Source organism: Chlorocebus sabaeus, chromosome 8, assembly GCF_047675955.1.
Source record: "Chlorocebus sabaeus isolate Y175 chromosome 8, mChlSab1.0.hap1, whole genome shotgun sequence".
NCBI classification, from domain to species: Eukaryota; Metazoa; Chordata; class Mammalia; order Primates; family Cercopithecidae; genus Chlorocebus; species Chlorocebus sabaeus.
The window spans coordinates 12,443,969-12,470,969 of NC_132911.1; the positions used below are offsets into that span (position 1 = coordinate 12,443,969).

A 27,001-nucleotide genomic window follows, 5' to 3' on the forward strand; every position below is an offset into this window, starting at 1 on the left:
CAGGGCTCCATTGTTGAGGCTGCCGCGGCTCTGTTGGCTGCTCAGCTGCGCTCCAGTCGGCCCAGGCGCGGCGGCGAAGAGCCAGCGCTGCGAGGCGGCGGCCTGAGGTGAGAGGGCGCCATGGGCGACGGGGTCTCCGGACCGGGCGGGGGTCTCTGCCCCGGGCCTGGCGGCTCCGAGCTGGGCTCCGCAGGGTCCGAGGTCGGGATCCGGGGTCATTGCGCCTGGACTTTGTCTCGGCCTCGGGTGGCACCGGGGGCTTCGCGTCTGCTGCGATACCGCGTGGGCTCGCGCGGGGGTCGTGGTCGCCCTGCGGGTGGGGGCCGTTCCCTACTGCTCCCCGGCTCCCCGCGTCTGCCGCGGAGGGGACTGCATGGACCCCGGCGCTGGCTTCTGCCCGGTCCCCCGCGGCGTGGCTGGTCCCCGCGTGCGGCAGAGGGGGCCCTACGAGGACCCACTCGTGGGGCGGGGTCCGGGTCACGGCGAGTGGGAGACTCTTCCGCCCTCCCTGCCCTGCCTCGCAGCGAGACTGCTTCGCCAGACTCACCGGGGGGACTGCGTGGACCTTCGGACGAGGGAGTCCGTGACTCTGCGTGGGGGCTCTTTCCCGGCCCCGCATGACGGCTTCCTGAGTGTTTTGTCACCTATATAGGTGGCTGCGTGGACCCTCGCGCGTGCGTCCTGGCCGCCCTGCTAGTGGGGCTGTGTGGCGCCCCGTGGCTCGTCTGGGTCGACCCCGCCTGGGACGCGCGTGTAGTGGGGGTCCGTGCGCGGGGGGCGCGGTTGGTGGGGGCGCGCTGCCCCCGCTCCGTGGTTTATCCTCTCACTTGCCCAGCGGGAGGAAGCGAGAGGCGCGGGCCCAGAGCTATGGCGCAGCGGCCACACAGACCTCACTGACCTCTGCCCTGGCTGGCGGGACGGGGGGGGGGGGGGGGGGGGGGGCGGGGCGATGGGCTGTCACCGCGAGTCCCACAGCCACACTTTCTGCTCTGTCCCTGGGCGGGGCTCTGATTCGAGGGAACAGGGCCCTTCTGACCGGCGCTTCTTGATTTCTTCCGTTAGTAATGGGAAGAAAACAAAATCTGGAAAGCCAGATTGAACTTTGTAGCTCTCAGCGCTTGGAGAGTGGAAGAAACTCTCCCAAGAACTTGGCGGGCTGGAAAATGCGTTTCAAGCAGGAGCATCCACACCCACGGAATGAGGCCAAGGCAGTTACAGTTAGAGGTCAGATTTATGAGGGGAGAGCGAGGGTGAGGTCTGTGGGTGGGGAGACTCCGACCTCAGCTTGATGGGAAGACCTGATGCTGCCCCTCAGACGCGTATTTCTCACCCACCAGAGAAAGTGGAATCACTCCTTAGTGAATGCTTTCATCAAACTTTTGAAAAACCTGTAATGTCCCAGGAAGGAAAATCGAACTGGACAGTTTTCCCCTTTTAAGAGTGTTAAACCTCCCGGAGACAAACAGCAGAAGGCTCAAGGAGTCCAAATACTCAATCTGAAGTTCTTTCTGAACAAGAGATGGTGTATAAGTAACAGGCATAGGAGACAAAACTGAACTAATGACCGCAGCTGTGGCTCCTAGCCCTGTAGCGTGTCATGCAGGCCCTTTTGCCTTCTCTGCCCTCAGTTGCCCAGACCCCAACGCTACCGCACCACCTCCAGTCATCAGCCTCTGCCGACCCATTGCTATGTTTTGGCATTACAGGCGTGAGCCACCGCGCCTGGGCTGCATGAGTGTATTTACTAATTGCTAAGTTACTCTGTTCAATACGTGTCTATTGAACTCCCCCATGTGCCAAGCATTGTTCTGAATACCTTATATGCACGAATTCACTTAATTTTGAGAGCAGCTCTATTATTGTGGCCCTTTTACAGTGAGGAAACTGAACCACAGAGAGGCTGGGGACGAGGTCTAACATCACACAGCCAGCGCTGTTGGAATTGAGGTTTGAACCCAGACAGCTGGCTTCAGATCTCTTAGCTGGTATCATAGATGGCACACCCAAACCTTAGGGCCGCCTCCCAAGCCTTGCCTGAGCTCTGCGAGAGCCGTGTATGTGAGGTTTCTTTCCTCTTTAAGATCACAAGTCTTGGAATTGTCCCAGACCCTGGTAGGACCTCTTGAGGACCAAAAACAGGGATTCTTCAAGCCTGCCCCAAGGCCAGATCTCTGATTTAGCTACTTGGAAGGTAGACGTGGAAGAGAGTAATTTTGCCAGAACAAAAAGTCAGGATGGCTGGGCTGACTCGGCCAGATGCGGTGGCTCATGCCTGTAATCCCAGCACTTTGGGAGACCGAGGCAGGTGGATCACCTGAGGTCGGGAGTTCGAGAGCAGCCTGGCCAACAAGTAGAAACTCCGTCTCTACTAAAAATATAAAAATTAGCTGGGCGTGGTGGTGGGCGCCTGTAACCCCAGCTACCAGGGAGGCTGAGCCAGGAGAATTGTTTGAACCCGGGAGGCGGAGGTGGCAGTGAGCTAAGATTGCACCACTGCGCTCCAGCTTTGGTGACAGACTAAGACTCCATCTCAAAAAAAGAAAAAAATATAAAAGAGGGAAAGGGAATGGCTGGGCTGACTCATCCTAGGGAAGAGGCCCTACAGCAGCCGTAGGACCTTAGCCGCTTGGGTGGAAAAGAAGGAAGGAAAAACTGATAAACATTGAGTCCCCCTACTCCCACTGCGCAGTCTACATGGACATTGTTTCATGGTGATATGATGAGACTTGATCGACTACTTTTGTTCGCTGTAGTACTAGGTAATAATAGCTACAGATAACTCACCTTCAGTGGGCATTTACCACGTGACAGGGTCTGTGCTCCAGGCAGACTACATGAAGTGGGTCTTAAGGCTTTTTACAACAATGCTATGGGTGAACACAGTAATTGTTAACATTTTGCGAATGATAGAATTGCAGTAGAGAGAAGCAAAGCTGCCTGCTCAAACTCATGGCACGATTCCCGAGGGAAAGAGAGAACACTTTTAAAACAATTGTTGTTATAGTCGGATGATTTACGATCATTTCAAGAAATAGTGCATTCAGTGAATACATTTCAGGGTCTGGTACAGTCTAGGAGCTGGTCCTGAAAATGCACTGGGCTAGAGGTAAGGGAGCGGTCCATTGGCCCTGGACCCCTAGTGCAAGAAGGGAGGTCTTGGGTAGAGGGGGCATGGAGAGGAGGTCTCTGAACAAACCTTGCAACATCCATTTCTGCTGAGTCTGGTCCGAGATCTGGTTCTTGACATGTACACTTTTCAGAGATACTTGGTTTTGATTTGTATCATGGCTCAGCTGAGCAGCCATGGTTTCAAACTGCCTGGAGATGTGGTCTGGCAGGCCAGGGCTATGCCCATCCTTCCCGCTCCTGCAGGAGGGGAGTCATCCTGGGACTAGAGGGCTTCGCCTGTAATCAGCTATCTCATAATAAGTGGATTTGATGCTGGTTTCACTAGGTCAGGAAATTTCCTATTTGGAAGGAAAACTGATACTTGTTTTTGGGTTTTGCTGAGGAGCCACAGGGTTTAGAGCAGGGACTGGAAGTTTGTTGAGACACACATGAGTGCACTCAAACATCTTCCATGAAACGTGGAAATAAAGACAGTATTCCAGAGAGGTCCCTGGCTTTGGGATATAAGTATTTCTGTAACAGAATGGTACTGGATATCTGCTGTATCTTTTTCTCTGCTATTTTGGCAAGTTTTATTTGGGTGTGTGTCTCCTGTACAGAAAGTATGACATCAGTTTTTGCCATCAAGTATTTACAGCGATTGGTCCCTCCTATGTGGGTCACTTTTGTGCCGTGGTTTCTTTGGGGGAAATTGTAGGTCTCCTACCGAAACCACATTGCCCATTTCAAGGTGCTCCTGGTTTCTGAACACCTGTGGCAGTGCCTTCCAGGTGGATGAAGCCCGCTGAGAAAGTACCCCTCTGCAGGAGGTGGGGACTGGTGATTGCCTGAGTGAGAAGGCCGGGGATGAGCCCTGGACTAGAACTTGTGAGCGGCTGCTTTTCCTTCCCCTCCTCTCCCTCCTATTTTGCCACCACCCCCACTTTATAAAATTTCTTATTAAAAATAAGCAACTATTTTGCTTTCCTTTATTCGCTATTCCTTGTTAATCGCATGCAGAATGAACCTGGGAGAGTGGAAAGGAAAGTTGTATTTGGCTTCAGGTGATCCTACCAGTCCCGCATTGAGGGGCTTCCGCCAGGCGGCATCGTCAAGTAGCATTGTGGAGGTTCTCTTTTCAGTCCTCAGCGTTAACCAGCAGAGGCAGGTGGTACTTATTCCTGGTTAATGTTGAGGAAGTTGAACTCAAAGTGGCTAAGGGAACTTCCCAAAGCCACATAGGAAGTAGCAGAGTAGAACCAAACACAGATTGTCTCTGAATCAAGCAGGTCGTCTGATTCCAAAATGGGCTCTTAATTTTTGGAGGTCAAAAAGCTGAACAGACACAGATATTTCTTTCTTTTTTCTTTTTCTTTTTCTTTTTTTTTTTTTTTTGAGCGAGGATTTTGCTATGCTGCCTAGGCTGGTCTAGGCTCAAGCTGTCCTCATGCCTTAGCATTCTGAGTGCTGGGCTTACAGGTTTGTGTCACCACACCCAACCGAACAGACATTTCCTGAAGGAAGACATACAAATGGCCAAAAAATATGTGAAAAAAATGCTCAGTATCACTTATAATCAGAGAAATGCAAATCAGAAACCGCGGTGAGGTATCATCTCACCTGTTAGGATGGGTATTATCAAAAAGACAAAAAATAACAAGTGCTGGCGAGGATATGGAGAAAAGAGAGCTCTTACACACTGTAGGGGGGTGTAAACTAGGGCAGCAGGATGGGCGCGGGGCGCACGCTGACATCCCAGCACTTTGGGAGGCCAAGTCGGGCAGATCACCTGATGTCAGGAGTTTGAAACCAGCCTGGCCAACATGGTGAAACCCCATCTCTACTAAAAACACAAAAATTAGCTGGGAGTGGTGGATCACACCTGTAAGCCCAGCACTGTTGGGCGAATGAGGTGGGTGGTTCACTTGAGGCCAGGAGTTCAAGACCAGCCTGGCCAACGTGGTGAAACCCCATCTCTACTAAAAAATACAAAAATTTGCCGGGTGCAGTGGTGGGCGCCCGTAATCCCAGCTACTCGGGAGGCTGAGGCATGAGAACCATTGAAACCCGGGAGGCGGATGCTACACTAAGCAGGCCAATTTGCACCACTGTACTCCAGCCTGGGCAACAGTGAGACTCTGTATCAAAGAGAAAAAAGAAAAAGAGTGAGTAAGCTAGGGCACCCATTATGGCAAACAGTATGGAGGTTCCTCAGAAAACTGCAAATAAAATTACAGTGTGATCCAGCAGTCCCACTACAGTGTAGATACCCAAAGAAAAGGAAATCAGTGTCGAAGGGGCATCTGCACCTCTGTGTTTCCTGCAGCACTGTTCACCATAGCCAAGATACAAAATCAGCCTCGGTGTCCAACAGCAGCTGATGGATAGAGAAAATGTGGTCTTTATACACAGTGGAGTACTATTCAGCCATAACACAGGATGAAGTCCTGTTATTCTCAACAATGTGGATGGAACTGGAAGATATTATGAAATAAACCAGGGACACAAAGTTACACAGCACATGTTCTCTTATGTGGAAGGCAAAAGAGAGGGGATCTCACGGAAGTTGAAAGTAGACAGAGGATCCTAGAGGGTGAGAAGGGTGGGGGAAGAGGGAGATAGGGAGAAATTTGTTAAAGGATACAAAATTACAGCTGGATAGGAATAAGTTCTAGTGTTCTATAACATAGGAGGACTATAGTTAACAAGAATATATAGTTTCAGGCTGGGCGCGGTGGCTCATGCCTGTGATCCTAGCAGTTTGTGAGGCTGAGGTGAGTGGATCACCTGAGGTCAGACGTTTGAGACCAGCCTGGCCAACGTGGTGAAACCCCATCTCTACTAAAAATACAAAAATTAGCTGGGCATAGTGGTGGGTGCCTGTAACCCCAGCTACCAGGGAGGCTGAGGCAGGAGAATAGCTTGAACCTGGGAAGCAGATGTTACAGTGACCTGAGGTCACACCATTGCACTCCAGCCTGGGCAACAGAGCAAGACTTTTTCTCAAAAAAAAAAAAAAAAGAATATATAGTTCCAAATAATTGGAGGAAGGCTATTGAACGTTACCAACACAAAGAAATGATAAATGTCTGAGATGGTGGATATGCTAATTACACTGATCACATACATTACATGTATTATGACATCACTATGTGTACTCCATACGTATGTGCAGTACACAATTATGTGTCAATTAAGAAAGAAAAAGCTGAACTTAGATTGGAATGGCTATGAAGTAGCTAGCTTTTTCATATTTTTGATATAGACCCCAGGCATTTATTTTAAGTAAACTACCCTTGGCTTCAGGCAATGTTTAGTATTTGAATTTTAGCCTTGCATTTTATAATACAGAGAAGTAAAACTGTAGGCTTGCTTTAGATACAGTCACAGGGGTTTGCCGTGATGACTTGTTTATGTAATAACGGGGAAATATACCTTAATTAATAGGCATACACACTCATTTTTCTCCCTCGTACACATTTTTAGTTGTCCAGGCATTGTGATACTTATGTAAACAGTATGCGATATCTTAGGTAGGAATCAGAATTGTAAGGTAAGAATACTTAGAGTTCTATATTTTTCAAGCTTTCAAAGTGGACATTTTACATGTCCATTACATAACTGTAATTAAATTTTCAAAAAGACAATACCTGTCTTTAATATGGGTGATGCTCTAGCATTTTTTTTCTTTTTTCTTTTTTTTTTTTTGGAGACAGGGTCTCACTTTCTCCCAGGCTGGAGTGTAGTGCTGCGATCATGGCTCACTGCAGCCTCAGCCTCATAGGTTGGAGAGATCCTTGCACCTCAGCCTCCCAAGTAGCGGGGACCACAGGTGTACAACACCATGCCCAGCTAATGTTTAAAATTTTTTGCAGAGACAGGGCCTCCCTCTGTTGCTCAGGCTGGTCTGGAATTCCTGGGTTCAAGTGATTCTCCTGCTTCATCATGAAGGCTAGAAACTGGAAACAGCCCGGAGACTGCTCAGCAGCTGAATGGTTAAACAAACTGGTGCACCCAGACCCCAGACACCACTCTGCAGTAGTTAGTGACATCCTTGTTCATCAGTCTTTCAAACTAGAAACCACCATCATGCTTAATCCCCTTTTTTCCATCCTGGGTCTGAGTAGACTTCATTTTGCATTTCTTTCCAATGCATTTTCCCTCTGTCCTTTCTGGTTGCGCCTCATGCCTCATTTGAACTGTTGTAAGAGCCACCGAATTGTTTCTCTGCCTCATCATGGAATCCTTTCTACACTTCATGCCCCGCATTGCCATTGGAACAATCTTTCCAAAACATGAACAAACTAACTTAAAAGAAATATCCCAGGTATCCTTCCAAAAAAGTATAAGCTTTCTGTTAGAAGTTTTCCTTCTTGTCTATAGGGAACCCCAGGACTGTAGAGAGATGGATTTGCTGTCTGCATTTCAAGATCAGGCAGAAATCCCTGGAGGGGCCCATGTGGAACAGTGGCACAAATACTGGTTCTAGAATCCGAAGCCCTCATATCCTGGTTCTAACATTAGCTGGATGTTCTTGGGAAAGTTTTGGTTTCATAACCTCAGAAACTCAATTTCTTAAGAAATGGAGATGAGGAAGCATACTGAAGGGATCACACAAGGCTGCTGGGAGGAGCGGATGAGGGGCATGGTGAACATGCTGTGTAATCCGTGAAGCACGTCGTATATGTGAGAAGTGGAGCTGTGTGAATAGCGGTCCTGGAATCATTGTATGAAAACGATGGAAAGCACATTCGTAGTTCTGCCTGATGATACCACTGGGCACCTGTGTTGTACATGCCTGCAACATGGGTGAGGCCCGGGTCAGTACAGCTCACAGTTTGGTTTTCATGCAGTTAGAAAGGCCCTAGAGGACCCTTCCCCCTCCAGCTGTAGGAAGGAGGTGGCTGTCTCCTGCCTCTATTTGGTGGGATTGTCTGTGGCTCCTTAGGGACAGGAATGCAGGGAGTGGGGGAAGAAAGCCGGCCTGACTGCTCGCTAGTCAGCCTTCCCCCAGGGAGGAGTGGAGCGGTCATTTCATGGTAACTTGCCAAGTGTTTCTTAACCCATCTGCTCTTAGAAATGACCAGCATGACAAGTAAAAGACCCGTTAGAGACAGATGGGCTGTGTGTCCCGTGCGTTTATGGCTTTGTGGCCTCAGAGCTGCCAGAACTGGATAGCTTTCTGGGGAATGCTGGGTCAGCCAAGGGGCTGAAAATAGTGAGAGGGAGAAAACTCCCCCTCGCTGCTCTGGTCTGGAGTGATTACTGAGGAGAGCAGCATGGAGGGCCCAGCCGTGGGGTCCCTGTCAAGCACACCCTCACTGCAGTGGGAATGCGGGTCTCAACCTCCCTAGGCCTTCGTGATTTTCATCTGTCACATACTCACCTCCAGCAGGGACGTCTATGCTGATGAGATGAGGGAGCATCATAGCACATGTGGCACTTAGTAGGCTTGCAGTGAGTGGACGCTGGCGTCAGTGGAACAGGAGACTGGGCGCTGCGTGTGGACGCACTCAAGTGCTGGTGGCATGGGTGGACAGAGGAGAGAGGGATGCTCTGCCATTCTCGTGTTGTTCTGTCACCCCGCTGTTGTGAGCAGAATCCGTGAGTGTCTTCTGTTGCCCCAGTCAACTTGGTAGGCTGATTGCTCAATTTTCTGCTTCCACTTTTGATTTCTTATGAATGGGAAAAGGAATACTTCAGTTACTTTTCAGGTTGATGGCATATATTCCTTGATATCACCTTAATGCTTTTTAATTTCTATGTATTTTGGATGCTGGAGCTTGCCTGACATCTGTGTTTTTATGCCTCACCCTCTCATGTAACTGTTGGCCACACCAGGACCCGAGAGAAGTGATCAGACCGATTAGTAGCAGGGCTAGGACTGGAATTCCCCAGCCTTTTGGCACCCAGCAGGCTCTGTTTTCTGTATGGCACTGCTCTTCCCTATTTCGACCCCTGTTAGGACAGTGGGTGTGAAATGTAGCTGGGCGCTTTTGGGGGTGCGCTAGGAGTGTGGCAGATGCCTCAGACTGGCATTTTCCCCTGATTCTGAATTCTTATGGCTCAGAGTCAGTCTCTAGGCTACTGACTGGGAAGATACAGGAAGTTGTTTTGTGTGGCAAACTTTGCCTGGGCATTTTTTTCACCCGGCCATTTATTTGGTTTGGACTGGAATAAATCTCTGATGTTGGTTTGTTTGCCAATATTATTAGGGAGTGGAGCCTGACTTGTTAACTTAGCCCGATTCATAGTGCTTAGAATCTCAGTGAGTGTGTGTTGAACTGAACGGAAGTGTGAGAGCGTCTTGGACAGTGGTTTGCAAACCTAGCTGCATCTGGGGGGCTGTAAAAAAAGCATGCGTGCTTACTCCCGACCAGTTGAAATAGAATCTGCAGGAATGGAGCCTGGGCAGCTGTAGTGCTGTTAAAAACCCCCAGGTGGTTCTGATATACCGTAAAGGTTGAAATCCACTGATCCGCAGTGAATTGGAGTCCTGGATCATAGACATGCCTTATGCTTTCACCAGCTTAGAATGGTTCTTGTGCTTTAGAACTGTGAAAAAAAGTGTTATGCAAACAAATGTGGAAATAGCCTAAATGCCACCTTCTGTTACTACCTGTCATGAAGTATATTTACCAGTTATTCACTCTATTCTGATCTCTACCCATTCCACCTTTTCTTCATGGAACAATGATTTGACAATTGGTTGTGCAGAACCAGAGTAAGTGTAGTTTGATTGGTGGGAAACGATTTTGGGTATGAAGTACCCTTTAGGCATTTATTGAACTCTTGTTTGTACCACTGCTGTGCTGGACAGTTTATAAATATTACTTCTTTAAACAAGGCCTATGGAGTCGGGCTGCCTGGGTTTTGCTAACTGGCTGTGTCATTTGGGGCAAGTTTTTAAGCTTATATAAACCTGACTTTCATCTATGAAATGGGATGACAAGGGGTCATTATCATCTCAGAGGATCGTGCAAATGTGTGTGTAAAGTGCTTAGTTTGGTGCCTAACACATCGTACCTACTCAGTAAAGTTATTATTACACCACCATCATCATATTTAAATGTAAATATTAAGAGTTAATAAATTTGTAAAAGGTAGTATACCCTTACCCCTTGAACCAAAGACTACTTTAGTTTTAAGTGGTTGGGGTAATTTAATACTTAAATATTGGCCACTGGAATACCTTGAATTTCAATTGAACGTAGCCAGAGGATTTCATAATTGGACCGTTGCCTCTGGAACTTGGAGCTTTGTTTGTTTGTTTGGTTTCACTTCCTACACTAAGCATGTGGCTGTACCTTTATGGTGACTTCTGGTACTGGGGAATCAAAGCTTCATTTGCTTCTTTGGAGGAGATGATCTTATGCCATATGAAGCACTCAGACTTCGTTAACTATGTACCATCCAGACAAGACCAGGTGCTTCCCATGGCAGCCTGTCCTTTTCTTAGCTCTCTCATCAATCTAGCCTGTTCCTTCTGTTCCTCTTTATACTAGAACTTCTCTTTGAACAAGGAATGTTCTTTTGTCACTACTAGGTCCCCAGCAATTAGTAATGCCCAGCACATACTAGGTGCCTCCTGAATGTTAATAGGTGATAATCTAGCAGAACACAAGATAAATCTGCAGGTTGAGATTTAAGCTGTGTGGTATGAATGCTGCATTGGCAAACTTATTAAATCAACTTTGTTAATACAAGTTTAACATATCTTAGTAACTGACTTAGTAATCATTTACTGAGTGTCTTCTAGGCCAGACATTGGGGACAGAAAGGTAATAATACATGATCCCTGCCTCATGCGCAGGAAGTCTAGTGCGATGGACAGACACGTGCCAATGGCTGCCATGGAATATGGTGAGTATTAAGATAAAGGGGCACCCTGTGAGCGCTTGGAGCATAGAGCAGGTCTTGTGTTCTGGGAACATGGGCTCCATGTGAAAACACAATTTAAATTAATTTTCTTTTTTCTTTTTTCTTTTTTTTTTTTTTTTTTGAGACAGAGTCTTGCTCTGTGGTCCAGGCTGGAGTACAATGGTGTGATCTCGGCTCACTGCAATGTGCTCCCCCCCAGGTTCAAGTGATTCTTGTGCCTCAGCCTCCCAAGTAGCTGGGATAACAGGTGTGCGCCACCACGCCTGGCTAATTTTTGCATTTTTAGTAGAGGTGGAGTTTCACCATGCTGGCCGGGCTGGTCTTGAACTCCTGACATCAGGTGATCCTCCCGCCTCGGCCTTCCAAAGTTCTGGGATTATAGGCATGTATGTGTTCATCCTTTTAAATATCAGTGGGTAGCACTTAACTTTAAATGGGTACTAATTAAACTATTGAATGACTTTAGTATGGATTGAATGACTTTGCTCGGGCCTCGTTTTTAATTTCCTTCATTAGAGGAAAAAAAAAATGCCGGTTGAATATCCCTCATCCAAACTGCTTGGAACCAGAAGTGTCTCAGATTTTTTTGCATTTTTGATTTTTGAATATTTGTATTATATTTGCTGGTTGAGCATCCTGAATTCAAAAATCCAGAATCTGAGCTGCTCCAATGAACATTTCTTTGAGCGTCACGTCGGCACTGAAAAAGTTGTGGATTTCGGAGTTTCTCGTTAGGGAGACTCATCCTATATGGGTTCTGGATTGTCGCAGGAGTTGTGGACCAGAGGTTGGGTGTCTAGGCTTTGGTTTTCGCTTTGTTACTAAACAGGCTGTTTTCTTCCATAAGCTCAGCTTTAGATCCCCCGGTTGTCAAAGAAGGGGATGGGCCATCTGATGTCTGAGGCCTCTGTTAGTTCTGACTTGGAGACACCTGGCTTCAGTTCATCTTCCTTAAGAGTGGACAAAGAACATGGGAATTTTGAAATTGTTAGTCAACATCTACAGGGTCGTTGCAGCCTGGTTTTGGGTAAGGTCATCTTTAGTGAGCCCAGGGAGAAGCACTGGTTTAGCTGTCAGCTGAGAGGGGTAAGCGGTCCTATTAATTTTCCTCTGTGTTAGTGAAAGCATTGTTAAGGGTCACAGCGTTAGTGGAGCTGGCTGGAAAGAGGAGGGGAACTCACTGTTACAGGTTATATTGAATGTCTTTTCAGTCACTAAATGCTTTTTATGATATGTTTTTCAGGATTTCAGTGTTGTATGATTTCTCTGTGTTAAGCACAGGAAATTTAACATCAGCAAAAAAGAATGCTCTTTTTTTTTTTTTTTCTTTGAGATGGAGCTTTGCTCTTGTCGCCCAGGCTGGAGTGCAGTGGCGTGATCTCAGCTCACTGCAACCTCAGCCTCCTGAGTTCAAGCGATTTTCCTGCCTCAGCCTCCCGAGTAGCTGGGATTACAGGTGCCCGCCAGCATGCCCGGCTAATTTTTGTATTTTTAGTACAGACGGGGCTTCGCCATATTGGCCAGGCTGTTCTTGAACTTCTGACCTCAGGTGATCCTCCTGCCTCGGCTTCCCAAATTGCTGGGATTACAGGCATGAGCCGCCACACCTGGCCTTGAATGTTCTTTCTATGGGAATCTACAAAAGCCAGCTTTTGAGCCTAGTGGCAGAAAACCTCTTCTTCATTGTTTAACTGTGCTGTGAGCTTGGAGGGCTTCAAGTCCGGCTGAAAAAGCTGTAGTGTTTTCTGTCAGTGGCTGTCTTGGAGAACTTAATGAGCACTGGGCTGGAGTGATACTGTCGGAGTTTATGAGCTGTTTGAGGCTCTCGAAGCCTAGATACTGGGGTTGCCCAAATACATCAGCTGGACTCACTATTTCTCTCGGGAGTCGGGGGATGGAAAATGCTGTGGTCTTAACTCTGTTCTTAATTTTACAGTGCTGTTATTAATGGCAAGAATGATTTCATACGTTTGTATTTTGCTTCGTAATTCACAGAGAATTTAAAAATCCATTATCTGATTTTATTCCCTCAGCAGTTCTGTGAAAAAGGCAGAGCAGTTTTCATATCTTCTGTTTTCCCGTGATTCTCTTGTGGCTCACAGAAGCTAAGAGCCTTCACCAAGGTCATAGGGTGAATGAGTTGCAGAGCTGGGTGTAGAAGCTCAGGCTTCCATGACCCTGTTTCTTCCTGGATAGCTCGCTCTGGTGGCTCTATGCTCAGGTAACTGTGCACGCTCGGTGTGGTCTTTTGTAAATCCCTGCCCCACAATTTTTTACAATTTTTTGTAAATCCCTGCCCCACAATAAGACATGGAAGCCTGTTTATGGCAAGCTGGCAAATTCAGCAAAACATGGAAAAACCTGTTAGCACAGTTAGCACGTGTGCGGGCACAGAGCAGCCAAATAAACACACACGTTTTCCTGTATTTTAAAAACTCTGGAAAAAATAAAAAAGACATTAAACCATTGCCCAGGTGGCTTACAGAGCTAGAACTTTTTCCTTGAAGTATATGGGTATGGCTGTCAGACATTTGAAACCCGAAGCCATCTTAAAACATCATTTTGATGCTACCCCCTACCCGCCGTTTTTTTCCATTTGTAAGGGACAAGGATCCAGGAAGGAAAGTATCAGCTTACAAAGGCTTTTGTTACAATTAATCGTTCATGTTCTTTCTTTTGGTATCTTATTCTCTGTTTACATTTTATTTTTATTTTTACTTTTTTTGAGACAGAGTCTTGCTCTGTCACCCAGGCTGGAGTGCAGTGGCGTGACCTCAGCTCACTCCAACCTCTGCCTCCCAGGTTCAAGTGGTTCTTGTGCCTCAGCTTTCTGAGTAACTGGGATTACAGGCATGTGCCACCATGTCCAGCTAATTTTTGTGTTTTTAATAGAGACAGAGTTTCGCCGTATTGGTCAGGCTGATCTTGAACTCCTGAACTCAGGTGATCTGCCTGCCTCAGTCTCCCAAAGACCTGAGATTACAGGTGTGAGCCACCGTGCCCGGCCGCTGTTTCCATTTTGTGACGATAGCGTCACCTCAGTGTAGGGTGGCTAGGGGTATTCTTCTTTCCTGTTTCCTGGTGTATTTTCCTCTACAGCATTGATCCCTCTTTAACACACTTTTTGGTTGTCTGTCTCTACCTACAAAAATATATGTTCCCTGTTATATCACCAGTGCCTGGCACGTAGTTAGTTAGTCAATATTTGTTGAATGAATGAATGAATGGGCTGAAAGAACCTTATTCTTCTTTCTTCTGTCACTTCACACCAAATGCTTTTGGAAAATGCTATGTGAACAGGGATCATAAGCAGGAGAGGTTACACACATTGCTGTGGGATAGCCCATCATCCTCAGATACTTGTCTGGAAGGAGGTGGAGTACTTGAGTAGAAATGATACAAGATAACTTCTTCAGGAAATCAGACAAGTGTCACAGCTTTTCACATAGGCATGTGATGTTTGTGTATGTGTGTATGAAGAGCTGTTGTGGCCTAGAATCACGGGCCTTTAGATCCCTTGTACAGATAGAAAAGTAAAGGCCGAGGCTCAGGAGTGCTGCAGGCCACCGAGGTAGAGTCCCTGTCTGCCCTTCTCAGTGCCCGGTCACTTCTCACTGCACTCCATTCATCCATTCATCCATTTATCCATTCATCCATATATCCATCTGTCATCCATCCATCCTTCCATCAGCCATCTACTCACCTCCTGTTCATCCTTCCATCCATCCATCATTCATCCATCTATCCGTTTATCCATCCATCCATCCATCCTTCCATCATCCATCCATTCATCTGTTCATCCTTCCATCCATCCATCATCCATCCATCTGTCCATCCATCCATCATTCATCCATCCTTTTATCCATCCATTTACCCATCTATCCATCCATTCACCTGTTGTTCCATCTATCTGTCCATTCATCCTTCCATCATCCATCCATTCACCTTTTTATCCTTCCATCCATCCATCATCCACATATCCATTTATCCATTCATCTATCCATCCATCATCCATCCATGCTTCCATTATCCATCCATCCACCTGTTCATCCTTCCATCCATCCATCATCCATTCACCCATCCATTCATCCATCCATCCATCCTACCATCATCCATCCTTTCTCCCTTCCATCCATTCACTGTTCGTCCATCCATCCATCATTCATCCATCCACCCACCAATCTACCTATTAATCCATCCCTCCATTCATCTATCTGTCAGTTTGTTTATCCATACATTCATCTATCCACCATCTATCCGTCCATATGCACATACATCATCTACCCTCCACCCATCCATACATTATCTACCCACCCATACGTACATACAGACATACACACATCATTCCACCCATCCATCTATCCATCCATCCACCCATCCATCCACCTACCCATCCGTCTATCCATTCATCCGTCCGTCCATCCATCCATCCATCCATCCCAACATTAATCTATCCACACACTCATCCATCCATCCATGTGTCTACATCTCCTCATCCACTCATCCATCCATCCACTCATTCCTAAGCCACTGCTGAGCACCTGTTGTGTGCCTTTTCCCTCCCTCCAATTGGTTCCCTCACATCCTCCCCCAGTGGCCAGCATCTTCTCCCTGAGGGCAGAGGCGCGGCCCCTCACAGTGCCCAGCACCTGCTGGTATACAGCACATGCTCAAATAATGTGACCACTCAGTTAACACACAGAAGAACTTGCTCCAAGCGACACGTGGCACATCTCCTTACAAAAAGAATCTGTCATAGTGGCTGTTTTCAGAGGCTTTCCCAAACACAGTGTGATCTGGAACAAATTGTGAAGCCCACGAGCCTGGTGAAGCTTTCATTATTGAGCACCTGCTGTATACCTCCTTGAGTTGAGGAGAGGGATCAAGAGCTCATGGCCAAGAGGGGACCAGGCCCACCCACAAACACTGCTGATGTGGCAGGGATGTGGCAACGCAGAAAGGAGCCAGGGGATGGGCTCCCAGCAATCTGGGGGCCACGGAGACTGGTTTGAGTGCAGAGGGAGTGGGCTAGGGCTAGCCCTGGTGGTAGGATTCACAGGTGTCGGGCTCCTGGGCTGCAGCTGCTCAGTCACCTCCTGGCACTCAGGTGCATCAGTTCATTGTCCTCATGCCAGTGGTGGGGGCAGCCCTAATGCACAGGGTCTGAAAAATGCTCAGATGTACCTGTAGTGTGTGAGAGGAAGGAGGATGACAAACGTGGGCGTGGCCACCTCGCCAGGTGTGGGTCTTGAGGGAACTTCTGTCTCCTTTCAGGTGGCACAGAATGTGGTCCTGTACACAGGCGACCCCAACCTGGGGCTGGAGCTGTTTGAGGCAGCTGGAGACATCTTCTTCAATGGGGCCTGGGAGCGGGAGAAAGCCGTGTCCTTCTACCGGGTGAGCTGGCCTGTGGGCTGATGTGGGTGGGCCTCAGGGAGGCACCTGGAGGGCTGAGGCACAGGTGTGGCAGGGCAGAGGCCTCCCACCTGGAGGCAGGGCCACCCATGCACATGCTAAGTTTCCAAGTGGTCTCACCGGGAATGATATTGACCGTGCCCCTGCCTGGGACAAATGCTCGGGGCCTGGATGTGACAATGGCTCTACCCTTGTACCTGATTATCTCAAGCAACCATGAGCGGGAAGTCCTGTCCCCATCTTTCAGATGAGGAAACTGAGGCTCAGAGAGGCACAGGGACATGTCAGAGGACACACAGCATGTCAGTGGGAGGCCCAGGTCTGCATGCACCCCGAAGTGGGATGGCTTCTCCCTTCCTCTGAGCTCACGGTGTGGCTCAGCCCTGGGCACAGATAAATGTGGTGTTTTTAGAGCAGAGAGGAGTGCTGGCTTCCCCCAGTCAGACCCCCGGTGCCCAGGTGGGAGAGGCTGGTCTGAGGCTGCCGGGTGTAGCTGGATGGGCCTCAGGTGACTCTTCATCCCCCAACTTGGGTGTCTGAACTCTGTGTTATCCCAGAGCACAGAGCTGTGTGGAGGTGCAGGGGTAGCTGGGCCGTGGGAAGATCCAAGCACATGTTTGAGCTCTGAGGAGGGCGCTGGGCATGGTGGGTGCTGCGGGAAACCTGACCCCTCCTGCCTGTGTGGTAGGACTGGGTCCTGGCCCTGGCGGTGACTACGGGCAACCGCAAGGTGGAGCTGCAGCTACAGCTGTGCAACAAGCTGGTGGCACTCCTGGCCACACTGGAGAAGCCCCAGGAGGGCTTGGAGTTTGCCTACGTGGCCCTAGCACTCAGGATCACTCTGGGTAAGTCCCCTGAGCCCCCATCCTGCCAGGACCCACACTTTGCCAGAGCCCAACCTCCAGGTCTGCAGGGCAGGAGCTGAAACAGCTGCTGGATTTTCCTGGTCTCCTGTCCAGGCAGGCAGATCTGCCCAACTGGCTTCCCCGTCTGGCTGTAGGGCACAGCCCGAGGTCTCTCACGCAGTGAGCTCTGTTTCCTCTGCCTGTTCCCGCTGCTGACCACAGGGGCTGCCCAGTGTGCCCTCTGCCTTCCAGACATGCCAGGCATCTCATTGGTCCATGTATGTGCCAGACTGAGTGGCACATTCCCTTTCTCTTGTGCCCTTCCCACCCTCATCAACCACATGGCTATCTGGCTGATAAAATCCCAGTTCCCCTTCCAGCAGTCTGCCCCTTAAGGCCGGGCATCCCCTGGTGCTGTGCCAGGGTCGTCTGTCCCCCTCCAGAGACAGGGAACCCTAGGCAGGCCGCATGCCCCAGCGCCTTGTGCCCTGTGGCCCAGTACACAGTAGGTGTGCAACTGACTCCCCAAAGTAGGGGGCTCTGATCGTGACACACCCAGGAGGAGTCGGATGTCACGTCTGTGGGTTGCCTGGAGCCGGGGTGCCCGGGAGCACCCGGACTACATGGCTTTTGGGCTCCCCTGGTTAAAACCAGTGAGCAAAGGCAGGTGGCTATGTGTAGGCACAGAGCTGGGCCATCCAAGTCCGACTTTGCCAAAACCTCACAGTAGACAGGGGCAGGCCTTATTAGTTCTGCTTTGCAGGTGGGAAAGTGAGTCTGGGAACCCGGAAGGGACTGGCCAGAGCTGCCCAGGTGACCGCAGGTGCCTGGAGGCAAGCCAGGTGTGCTGCCCGGGGTCTGCATATCTGCTCCTGAGGGGCCTGTGCCCTCCCTGCCCCAGAGAGCCACGTCCTCACACCTGTCCCTTTGGCCTGCACCCCAGGGGACCGGCTGAACGAGCGCGTGGCCTACCACCGGCTGGCCACCCTGCACCACCGGCTGGGCCATGGCAAGCTGGCGGAGCACTTCTACCTCAAGACCCTGTAGCTCTGCAACTCGCCGCTGGAGTTCGACGAGGAGACCCTCTACTACATGAAGGTGTACGTGGTTCTCTGTGACATCATCTTCTACGACCTGAAGGTGGGTGGGGAGGGGCAGGGCTCGGGGTGTTCTCAGCCCCCTTGGAGTGGGATCTCCACCCAGACCCCAGAGGCCTGGGTTCCAGCCTTCCTTAGGAATGGCCCAGTGGCCTCCCTGGAGCTCTGCACGTGGCTGGAGAAGCCGGCAGTGTTAGCAGATACAACCCAGCTCCCAAGCTGGCCAGGCCCCACCCTCAAGAACTCAGTCTCAGCCAGGGAGGCTGACACATGAGTGGGCAATGGTGGCCTCTGGGTAAAGAAGGAGGATTGTAGTCAGGGGGACCCTCCTGGAGGAGGTGACACCAAAGCTGAGTCTTGACAGTCGAGTGTCAAGTTGCATGTAACAAAGAAAACAGGGTCGGGAGAAGGACATTTCGGAGGATGGCATCATCCTCACATTGAATCCACGTTGCAAGATCCAACCCAAATCCTGGCACCTCCTCTAGGAAGCCTGCCCAGGGTGCCAGCCTGCACTGAGCAACTCCTTCCTGGAGTCCCGAGACACCTTGAATCTTCACATCACCCAGGAAGGGTGGGGTGGGACCAGGGTCTTACCATCGGGTTCACAGATGGGGAAACCCCAGCTCACGGCAGGTGCAGTGGGGCGGGGCCCCAGCCAGCCAGGCTGAGGCCTTGCTGGGTCGGGTCTGTCTGGAGGGGAGGTGCTGTGCTCCGTCTGCCCCCAGCCCTGCAGGGGTGGAGTGCTGGGACTGGCAGACTCAGACCTGGGGTGTCTCCACCCCTCTGCCCCGCAGGCACCGCCCTTCCTCAGCATCGCACCAGCACCGTGTCAGTGCTCCTTATGGGCTGAGGGGCCAGGGCACTCCAGTCCTGGGGCCAAGATCTTGGGGGCCTTAGAACAACATGAGGAGCTGGGGCAGCCCTAAGACCCCGCCCCATATCCCCCACCGCAGGCCTGGGGCTGCCCGGGAGGCCCCCGCCCAGTGCTGTTGACACCTGGTGGTCAGAAGTGGTCCCTGTGGCCTTGCAAGTCCCAGCCAGACAGGGAGGTGCCACGTGTCAGACCCAGAGGGACGCTGCTCACCGCTCAGGGGCTCCCCTGGGACCCAGGGGGACGGGCCTCCCAGAAGAGGCCTTTATCTCTTTTGGTCAAGCCTGCCGCCCACTCCACCTGTCCAGGAGGAAGGAAAGGGCCAAGTAGTACCTGAGAGGCCAAAGTCCATGGTTGGGGTTGAGAGGCAGAGGCCTCCTTCACCTCCTTCCCATGCACAGCCCTCTGGGCCTCATCGTGACTATGCTGTCAGCGCAGGCCAGCTTCCCACAGGGAGGCCCCCTTGGAATTCCCCAAGGGTGGCTGTCTTTTCAAGGCTACGCCCTCCTCCTTGTATAGGAGGCTCTGGACCCAGGGCCCAGAGGAGTGGGAGAAACAGCCGGGCTGCATGGAGCCTGGAAGGCTGGCAGAGAGGCAGGGGTAAATGGGCATCTTGGCCGATTGCCCTAAAATGGGGTCCCCTTTAGTCTCCACATGAGAGCGAGCCCTGGAATAGGGAGGATTAGGTGTGTCCTGGCTCAGCCTGCCACTCACTAGCTGCTGCACATACTACAGGCACGTGGAAATGCACACGCAAATGCACACGGGCACAGGCACACGCACAGACACAGGCATGCACACAGGCACACGGACACACACAGGCATGCACACAGGCACACGAACACGCACACACAAGCATGCACACAGGCACACAGACACGCACACACAGGCACACGCACAGGCACACGCAGAGGCATTGGCTGGCTCCTTCCAGTTTAGTTGGGATGCCCCCACCCCTTCAGGAAGCCTTTGCCTTCCACCCCCGGCTGAGTCTGGGGCCTCCTGGGCCCCCCACAGGCTCCTGGGCTTCCCTCTGCCACAGCCCGGGCCACCCTGTGTGGTCAGTGTTCACTCCCAGGTCCCTCGGAATAGGAGCAAGGACGTTAGGCTCAGCCACGCACCCAGCACAGAGTCCAGTGTTCGGCTGGGCCGGGGGCATTGGATGAGCAGTGGCGGTGACTCGGGGCCTTCTCACGCCCCTGCTCCGTGTGTGGGGTGGGGCAGTGGGGGAATGGACTGCTGCATCTTGGACTTTGTCCTTGGCCCTGGGAGCCATCTTGAGATGGTAAAGAGGGACAGGCCAGGCATGGGTCTTAGAGAGGTTCCTTGGGTGACCCCCATGTGGAGAAGGCGCCTGGGGAGAAGCTGGTTGGGGATGGGAGGGTCAAGCAGGAGGTCTGGGAGGCGGCATCCCAACCCAGGGATGGTGAGTTTGAGCCAAAGATGCATTGAAAATGGGAGTGGATGTCTGGGGAGTCACACTCTGTCAATATTTCAGGGAACATTGCCAGAGAGGACACCTGTGAGATGGTTTTGTACCTGGCCTGTCCCGTGGAGGGCCTGGAAATGGTCAGCATGGACAGGGGCCAGAGGGGAGCCTGGGTCACTCAACGCTGTGCCCCTGCTGTGGCTTGGAGCCACGGGTCCTGCATGGAACTCTCAGAGCAGGCAGGATCTGCCCTGACCTCAGCCCATGGGGAAAGCAGCCACTGCCTGCAGAGAGGGTGGCACTGGGGCAGGAGGCTGGGGGTGAGGGGGTGTAGGGGCAGTCAGGAAGGCTTCCAGGGGTGTCAGGGTCGTCCCCACCTCCTGCAGCTGAGACCACAGCAGTGTCACAGGCTTCGGGGTTCATGGGGTAAGCCAGCATTGGCTGGACATGTGGAATGACCTGGAGACAGGAACGGCCTCTGGGAAGACGGGCTCCGAGTCCCCCTTTTGCTGAGCATGACCTGTCCCCTTCAGGACCTGTTTGATGTAACCGGGTACTACCAGCTGGCACTGGCAGCCACCGTGGACCTGGGCAACAAGAAGGCACAGCTGAAGATCTACACGCGGCCGGCCACCATCTCCCACAACTTCCTCCTGGACCGTGAGAAGTCGCTCCTCTTCTACCAGAAGGCCAGGACCTTCGCTACAGAGCTCAGCGTCCGCAGGGTCAACCTGCCGCCTCTGCCACTCTGCGGGTGGACCCCCTGGTTGGCCCCAGCCACCCTCGCTGAGGACAGCATCCAAGGGAGTGGGTTTTGTGCAAGGAGGACGGTCTCCTGCCTCTCCTGGTGTCTCCCGTGGCTCATTTTCTGGGAAATGGAGGCATGAAAGCAGGGTTCAAATAGCAATCAATGTTTTTTTTTGCAATAACCTACTGAAGTCCCCAGGTTATCCTTCCCTGTGTGCTTCCTGGGCTGTGTCTAAGGGCCATCTCCTTCCCTGGTGGCAGCCCTCTGATCTTGGGGATGAGAACTACTGTGAGTCCAACAGACCTGGGCCAGGTCACCATGAGCCTTGGTTTCCTTGGTGGCCAGAGGGGAGATGGTGGTGGAACTCTCTGGGCAGCTCCCTGCTCTCCCTGCTCAGAGCTCTTGCTGTAGGTCTCGTGCCGCCCTTGCCTTTAACCTTCAGGCCACTGCGCCCGGATGTGGGGGCTGCTAGTGTCCCTGTTTGCCATTGAAGAAATAGAGGCACAGAGAGGTTAGGTGTCTGGCCCACTGTCACACAGCAGGTAGGGGTGGAGACGCAGAGTCCAGTACACTGACCACCACACCACCCTGCCAGCCTGCAGCCAGGAAGGTGTCCCCCATGAGGACCCAAGGTCAGCTCCTGGGCCTCTCTTGTGGTGTCAGGAGAGCCACAGGCCAGTGAGGGTGGCCCCGGGGATCCGTCACTCAGTGTCCTCTGCTCCCAGACTTGGTTGGGCCAGGCCTGGCCAGTCCCACCTCTGGCCACTGGTCAGCCCTGCAGGAAGTGAGATGCAGGGATCTCCGCCTGTGTAGACGCTGCTACCCAGTATTGAAAGCCTTATCTGGGCTGCCCCCCAGCCGTCCCCACATACCGCTCCCCTTCCGGCCCCCGGCCCTCATCCCAGTCCCAGGAATCCCAGGTTTTCCTTCTTGGAATCTCTGGGCCCCAGGAACACAGCTCACACGGTCTCTTTGCCAGTTTACGGCAAGGAAACCGAGGTTCAGAGACTGCGGGTGTCCCACGTGATTCTCACATACACTGCACTCTCCCAGGCCCCTCTTTTAAACACTTTAAATGAGGTGACATTCACATCGCATGCAATGAACTATTTCAACGCAAATAATGTGGTGGCATCTGTGCATTCACAGTCCTGTGCAACCACTCACGCCATCTAGTTTCAAAATGTATTCATCTCCCCAGAAGAAACCTCCCATCCTCACTAAGCAGTTAACCCTCCTTGGTATCCCCCAAGCCCCTCATTTAATGGAAGGGGAAACTGAGGCCCGGAGAGAGACTTGCCAGTGGGCGGAGCTCTGATAATAAGGAATCAGGCAGCCATCTGCTGCTTCAGTCCTGGGTTAGTTTTCCACCCAGCAGAGGTGACAGAGCCTGGAGGTTCTGGGACCCCATGCTTGCTGCCAGAGCCCTGTCCCGAGCCTCCCCAGCAGGGGGCAGCAGAGAGCTTTCCAGAACCGGCCGCGGGGCTGGCTGGAAGCAGCGGGTCAGAGCTGCTGACAAACCAGGTTGACCCCAGATCGCTGTCTCTGTGGGTTGGGCTTGGGAATTGGAGAGGAGGCCGCATGACTGGAAACATGAAGACAGCACGGCCTGGCTGGAGGAGCCGGAAGCGCCGTCACGTTGACTGAAGACACAGACCTCCTGCCCGCTGGGCCGGGTCTGCAGCCATTCTTCTCGGGGTGGGGTCCACAGGTCCAGCTTGCTCTCGGTCCCCGACCTGCCTCAGAGTCCGGGGGTCTTTGGATCTGTACCTTCTCATCTCCACCCACCCTGGCTGGTGCCTTGAGGGGCCTGGATCCTGGGATCCTGTTCCTCTTGGGCAGCAGACACTGGGGGACCAGAGGAGATGATGGGTCTTCAAGCCCCACATTCAAACCCCAGCCCACCACTGACAGTCCAGGGGTTCAGGATGAGGGAGTTGATGTCTGTGAGCCCCAGTTTTGTCACCACTAAAATGAGACCAACATACTGGGGCAGAGTGCCAGTCCCCGGGCTAACAGAGGCCTGTTTCCTACTGACAATACCTCTTACTCCTACGAACAGCTCCAGCAACCACACACTAGAGAACACTCAACCCAGGCCAACTTGTCAGAGGCACGTGAACCAGAGCGACTCCATCTTGAATGGGGGCTGGGTAAAGGGAGGCTGAGACCTGCGGGGCCGCATTCCCAGGAGGCTAGGCCTTCTTCGTCACAGGATGAGATAGGAGGTCCCCACAAGATACAGGTCATAAAGACCTTGCTGATAAAGCAGGTTGCAGTAAAGAAGTCAGCCAAAGCCCCAAACCCGAGATGGCCACGAGAGTGACTTCTGATTGCCCTCACAGCTCATTATGTGCTAATTATAATGCATTAACTGCTACAAGACACTCCCACCAGCGCCAGAACAGTTTACAGATGCCATGGCAACATCTGGAGGTTACCCTACATGGTCTCAGAAGGGAGGGCAGAAACTCTCAGTTCTGGGAATTGCCCACCCCTTTGCTGGAACACTCATGGATAGTCCAACCCTTGTTTAGTGTATGTTCAAGAAATAACCATGAAAATGGGCAACCAGCAGCCTTTGGGGCGACTCTGCCTATGGAGTAGCCATTCTTTTTTTTTTTTTTTTTTTTTTTTTTTTTGAGATGGAGTCTTGCTCTGTTGACTGAACTAGAATGGCATGATCTTGGCTCACTACAACCTCCGCCTCCTGGGTTCAAGCGATTCTCCTGCCTCAGCCTTCCTAGTAGCTGGGATTACAGGCACCTGCCACCACACCGTTAATGTTTTGTATTTTAGTGGAGACAGGGTTTTGCCATGTTGGACCAGGCTGGTCTCGAACTTCTCACCTCAGATGATCCACCTGCCTCGGCATGCCAAAGTTCTAGGATTACAGGAGTGAGCCGCTGCGTCCGGCCAGAGTAGCCATTCTTCTATCCTTTTCTTTCCTAATAAAGTTGCTTTCACTTTATGGACTCCCCCCGAATTCTTTCTTCTGTGAGATCCAAGAAACCTCTCTTGGGGTCTGGATCGGGGACCCCTTTCCAGTAACAAACTTGCTTAACCTCTCAGACCCCTCGTCTCTTCATGTGTAACCAAAGACAAAGTCTCCCCCGAGGTTCCAACAGTGAGGAGAGAACGCATGGGAAACGAGGGACACAGAGTTGGTGTGCAGAACCAATATCACAGACTGGGTGCCAAGCCACTGTCATACTGGAAGTAATATCATGCTCTCCCCTACAAGTTATGAGGAGCAATATCACAGGGGGGTGTGTACCTTCTCTGGTAGTGGGAGTAGTATCATCATCTCTTCCTTTAGATGACAGGAACAATATGACAGGGTGGATGTACACCCCGTGTGTTTTTGAAAGCAATGTCATTCTTCTTCTAGGTTTTATGATTCATATCACAGGCGGGGTGTACACATCATTCACTCACCCCCTGGATATCAGGAACCATATCACGGAAGAGTTGTCCACCCCCTTTGATATTGTCAGCCATGTCATCTTTTTCCTGCCTGGATATTAGGAATGATACCCCGGGGTTGGGGGCGGTGTATACCCACTGCGATATCGAAAGTAAAATCAGCCTCTTTCCCGTTGGATATTAGGAACTATATCACAGGTGTGTGTACACCTTCTGGGATATTGGGAGTACTGTCAGCCTCCCCCCCCCCTACATATTAGGAACAATATACAGGGGACAAGGTGGTTACATCCCCTGCGACATTGAGAGCAATATTCTTCTCTTTCCCCTGTACATTAGGAACCACATCACAGGGGTCTGTACACCTTCTGCGATATTGGAATTAATGTTATCCTCTCCCCAAGCTGAAAGTCAAAAACGATATCACAGAAGGGTGTACACCCCCTGCGATATGGCCAGTAATATCATCGTCTCTACCTTTGGATACTAGGAACAGCATCACAGAGGGTGTGTATACTCCCCTGCAATATTGGGCATAATGTTATCCTCTCTTCCCCTGGATATTAGGAAGGATATCCCTGGTGGTGGGAGGTGGAATACATTAAGAACAACATCAGTGAGTGGGTGTACACCCCCTGCGGTATTGGGTGTAGTATCACCCTCTCTTCCCTAGGATATAAAGAACAATATCACAGGAGGGGTGCACAGCCACAGCCCCTGCGTTATTGGGAGTAATGGCGTCTTCTTCCACTCTCGATATAAGGAACAATATCTTAGGGTGGGTGTGCATCCCCTGCGATATTGGGCATATTGTCGTCATCTCCCAACGTGGATATTGGGCGTAGTGTCCCAGGGGGTTGTACGCCTTCTTCGATATTGGGAGTAATATCATCCTCTCCCCTCAGGAGTGTAGGCAAAATATCGAAGGGGTTTTACACTTTGTACGATATGGGCAGTAACATCATCCTCTCCCTACCTGGATGTAAGAAACTATATCACAGGCGGCTGTGCACTTCTTGCCATATTGGGAGTCTTATCATCCTCTCCCATCATGGATATTAAGAAAAATATTACGAAGGAGGTGTACACCCCCTGAGATATTGAGAGTAATATTATGCTTTCCCCTTCGGGATATTGGGAACAATATTGCAGGAGGTGTGTACAACCCCTGCGATATTGGGAGTCATATCATCCTCTCCCCGTGAATATGAGAAACAATATCACTGGAGGATGTACCCCCCCTGTGTTATTGGGAGTCATATCGTGTTATTCGGAACAATAGCACAGTGGGTGTGTACAACCCGTGCGATGTTGCCACTAGTATCATCGTCTCCCTCCCAGGATATAAGGAAAAATATCCCAAAGGGGTGTACACCCCTGCGATATTGGCGGTAATATCTTTCTCTCCCCGGCTGGCTATTAGGAACAATGTCACAGAAGGGGTGTACACCCCCTGCTTTATTGGGAGTGATATCATCCTCTCCGTTCCTGGATATTACGAACAATATCACCAGGGAGTGTACACCTCCTGCAATATTGAGACTGATATCATCCTCTCGCCATCTGGATATTAGGAACCATATCACAGCCACTGCGAAATCGGAAGAAATATCACCCTCTCCCACTTTGGATGTTAGGGAAAATATCACGGTTGAGGTCCACGCCCACGGTGATATTGTGAGTCATATCAACCTCTCCCACCCTGGATAGAAGGAACAAGATGACCGACGGCATGTACACACACTGCGGTAGTTTCTATAATGTCATGCTTTACCCCCAGGCTACTAGGAATAACATCATAGAGGGGTGTACACTTTTCGCGACACTGGGAGTAATATACTCTCCTGACAGGATATCAGGAACAAGATAATTGATTATTAATATTAATAAATATAAAAATTAATATTAATCACGTCTTAAAATCACAATTAAGATACTAAAAATGAATGGGGTTAAAAAGGTTAATGATTAGTATTAATAATTAATAATATTAACACAATTAATAATAAAATAATGATATCAACAACTAATGTTATTTAAATCAATACTAAGGGATGTTGGCAAAAAAATAATAATTAATATTAAGAAATAATAATGATGATAAATGATATTAATATTGAAAATTAATTTTTGGAGATCATAACCGAATTAAAACAATTATCAGTAATTAATAGAAAA

General features: G+C 50.6%; 1 protein-coding gene across 6 annotated transcripts; it reads left to right on the forward strand.

The window, feature by feature from the left end:
• On the forward strand, positions 1–24,368 carry LOC119618916 (SH3 domain and tetratricopeptide repeat-containing protein 1-like). 6 transcript variants are annotated; one of them, XM_073017944.1, is made up of 4 exons: positions 1–107; positions 16,264–17,249; positions 18,193–18,349; positions 21,183–24,368. In XM_073017944.1, exons 2-4 carry the CDS (start codon positions 17,047–17,049, stop codon positions 21,534–21,536), a joined length of 714 nt encoding a protein of 237 aa, XP_072874045.1. In that variant the 5' UTR covers positions 1–107; positions 16,264–17,046; the 3' UTR covers positions 21,537–24,368. The 6 variants fall into 6 exon arrangements, with proteins under 6 accessions (XP_072874045.1, XP_072874043.1, XP_072874048.1 ...); XM_073017942.1 differs by having other exon boundaries at positions 16,264–16,386; positions 17,093–18,349; XM_073017947.1 differs by having other exon boundaries at positions 16,264–16,386; positions 18,193–18,389.
• The last annotated feature ends 2,633 nt before the right edge of the window (positions 24,369–27,001 follow it).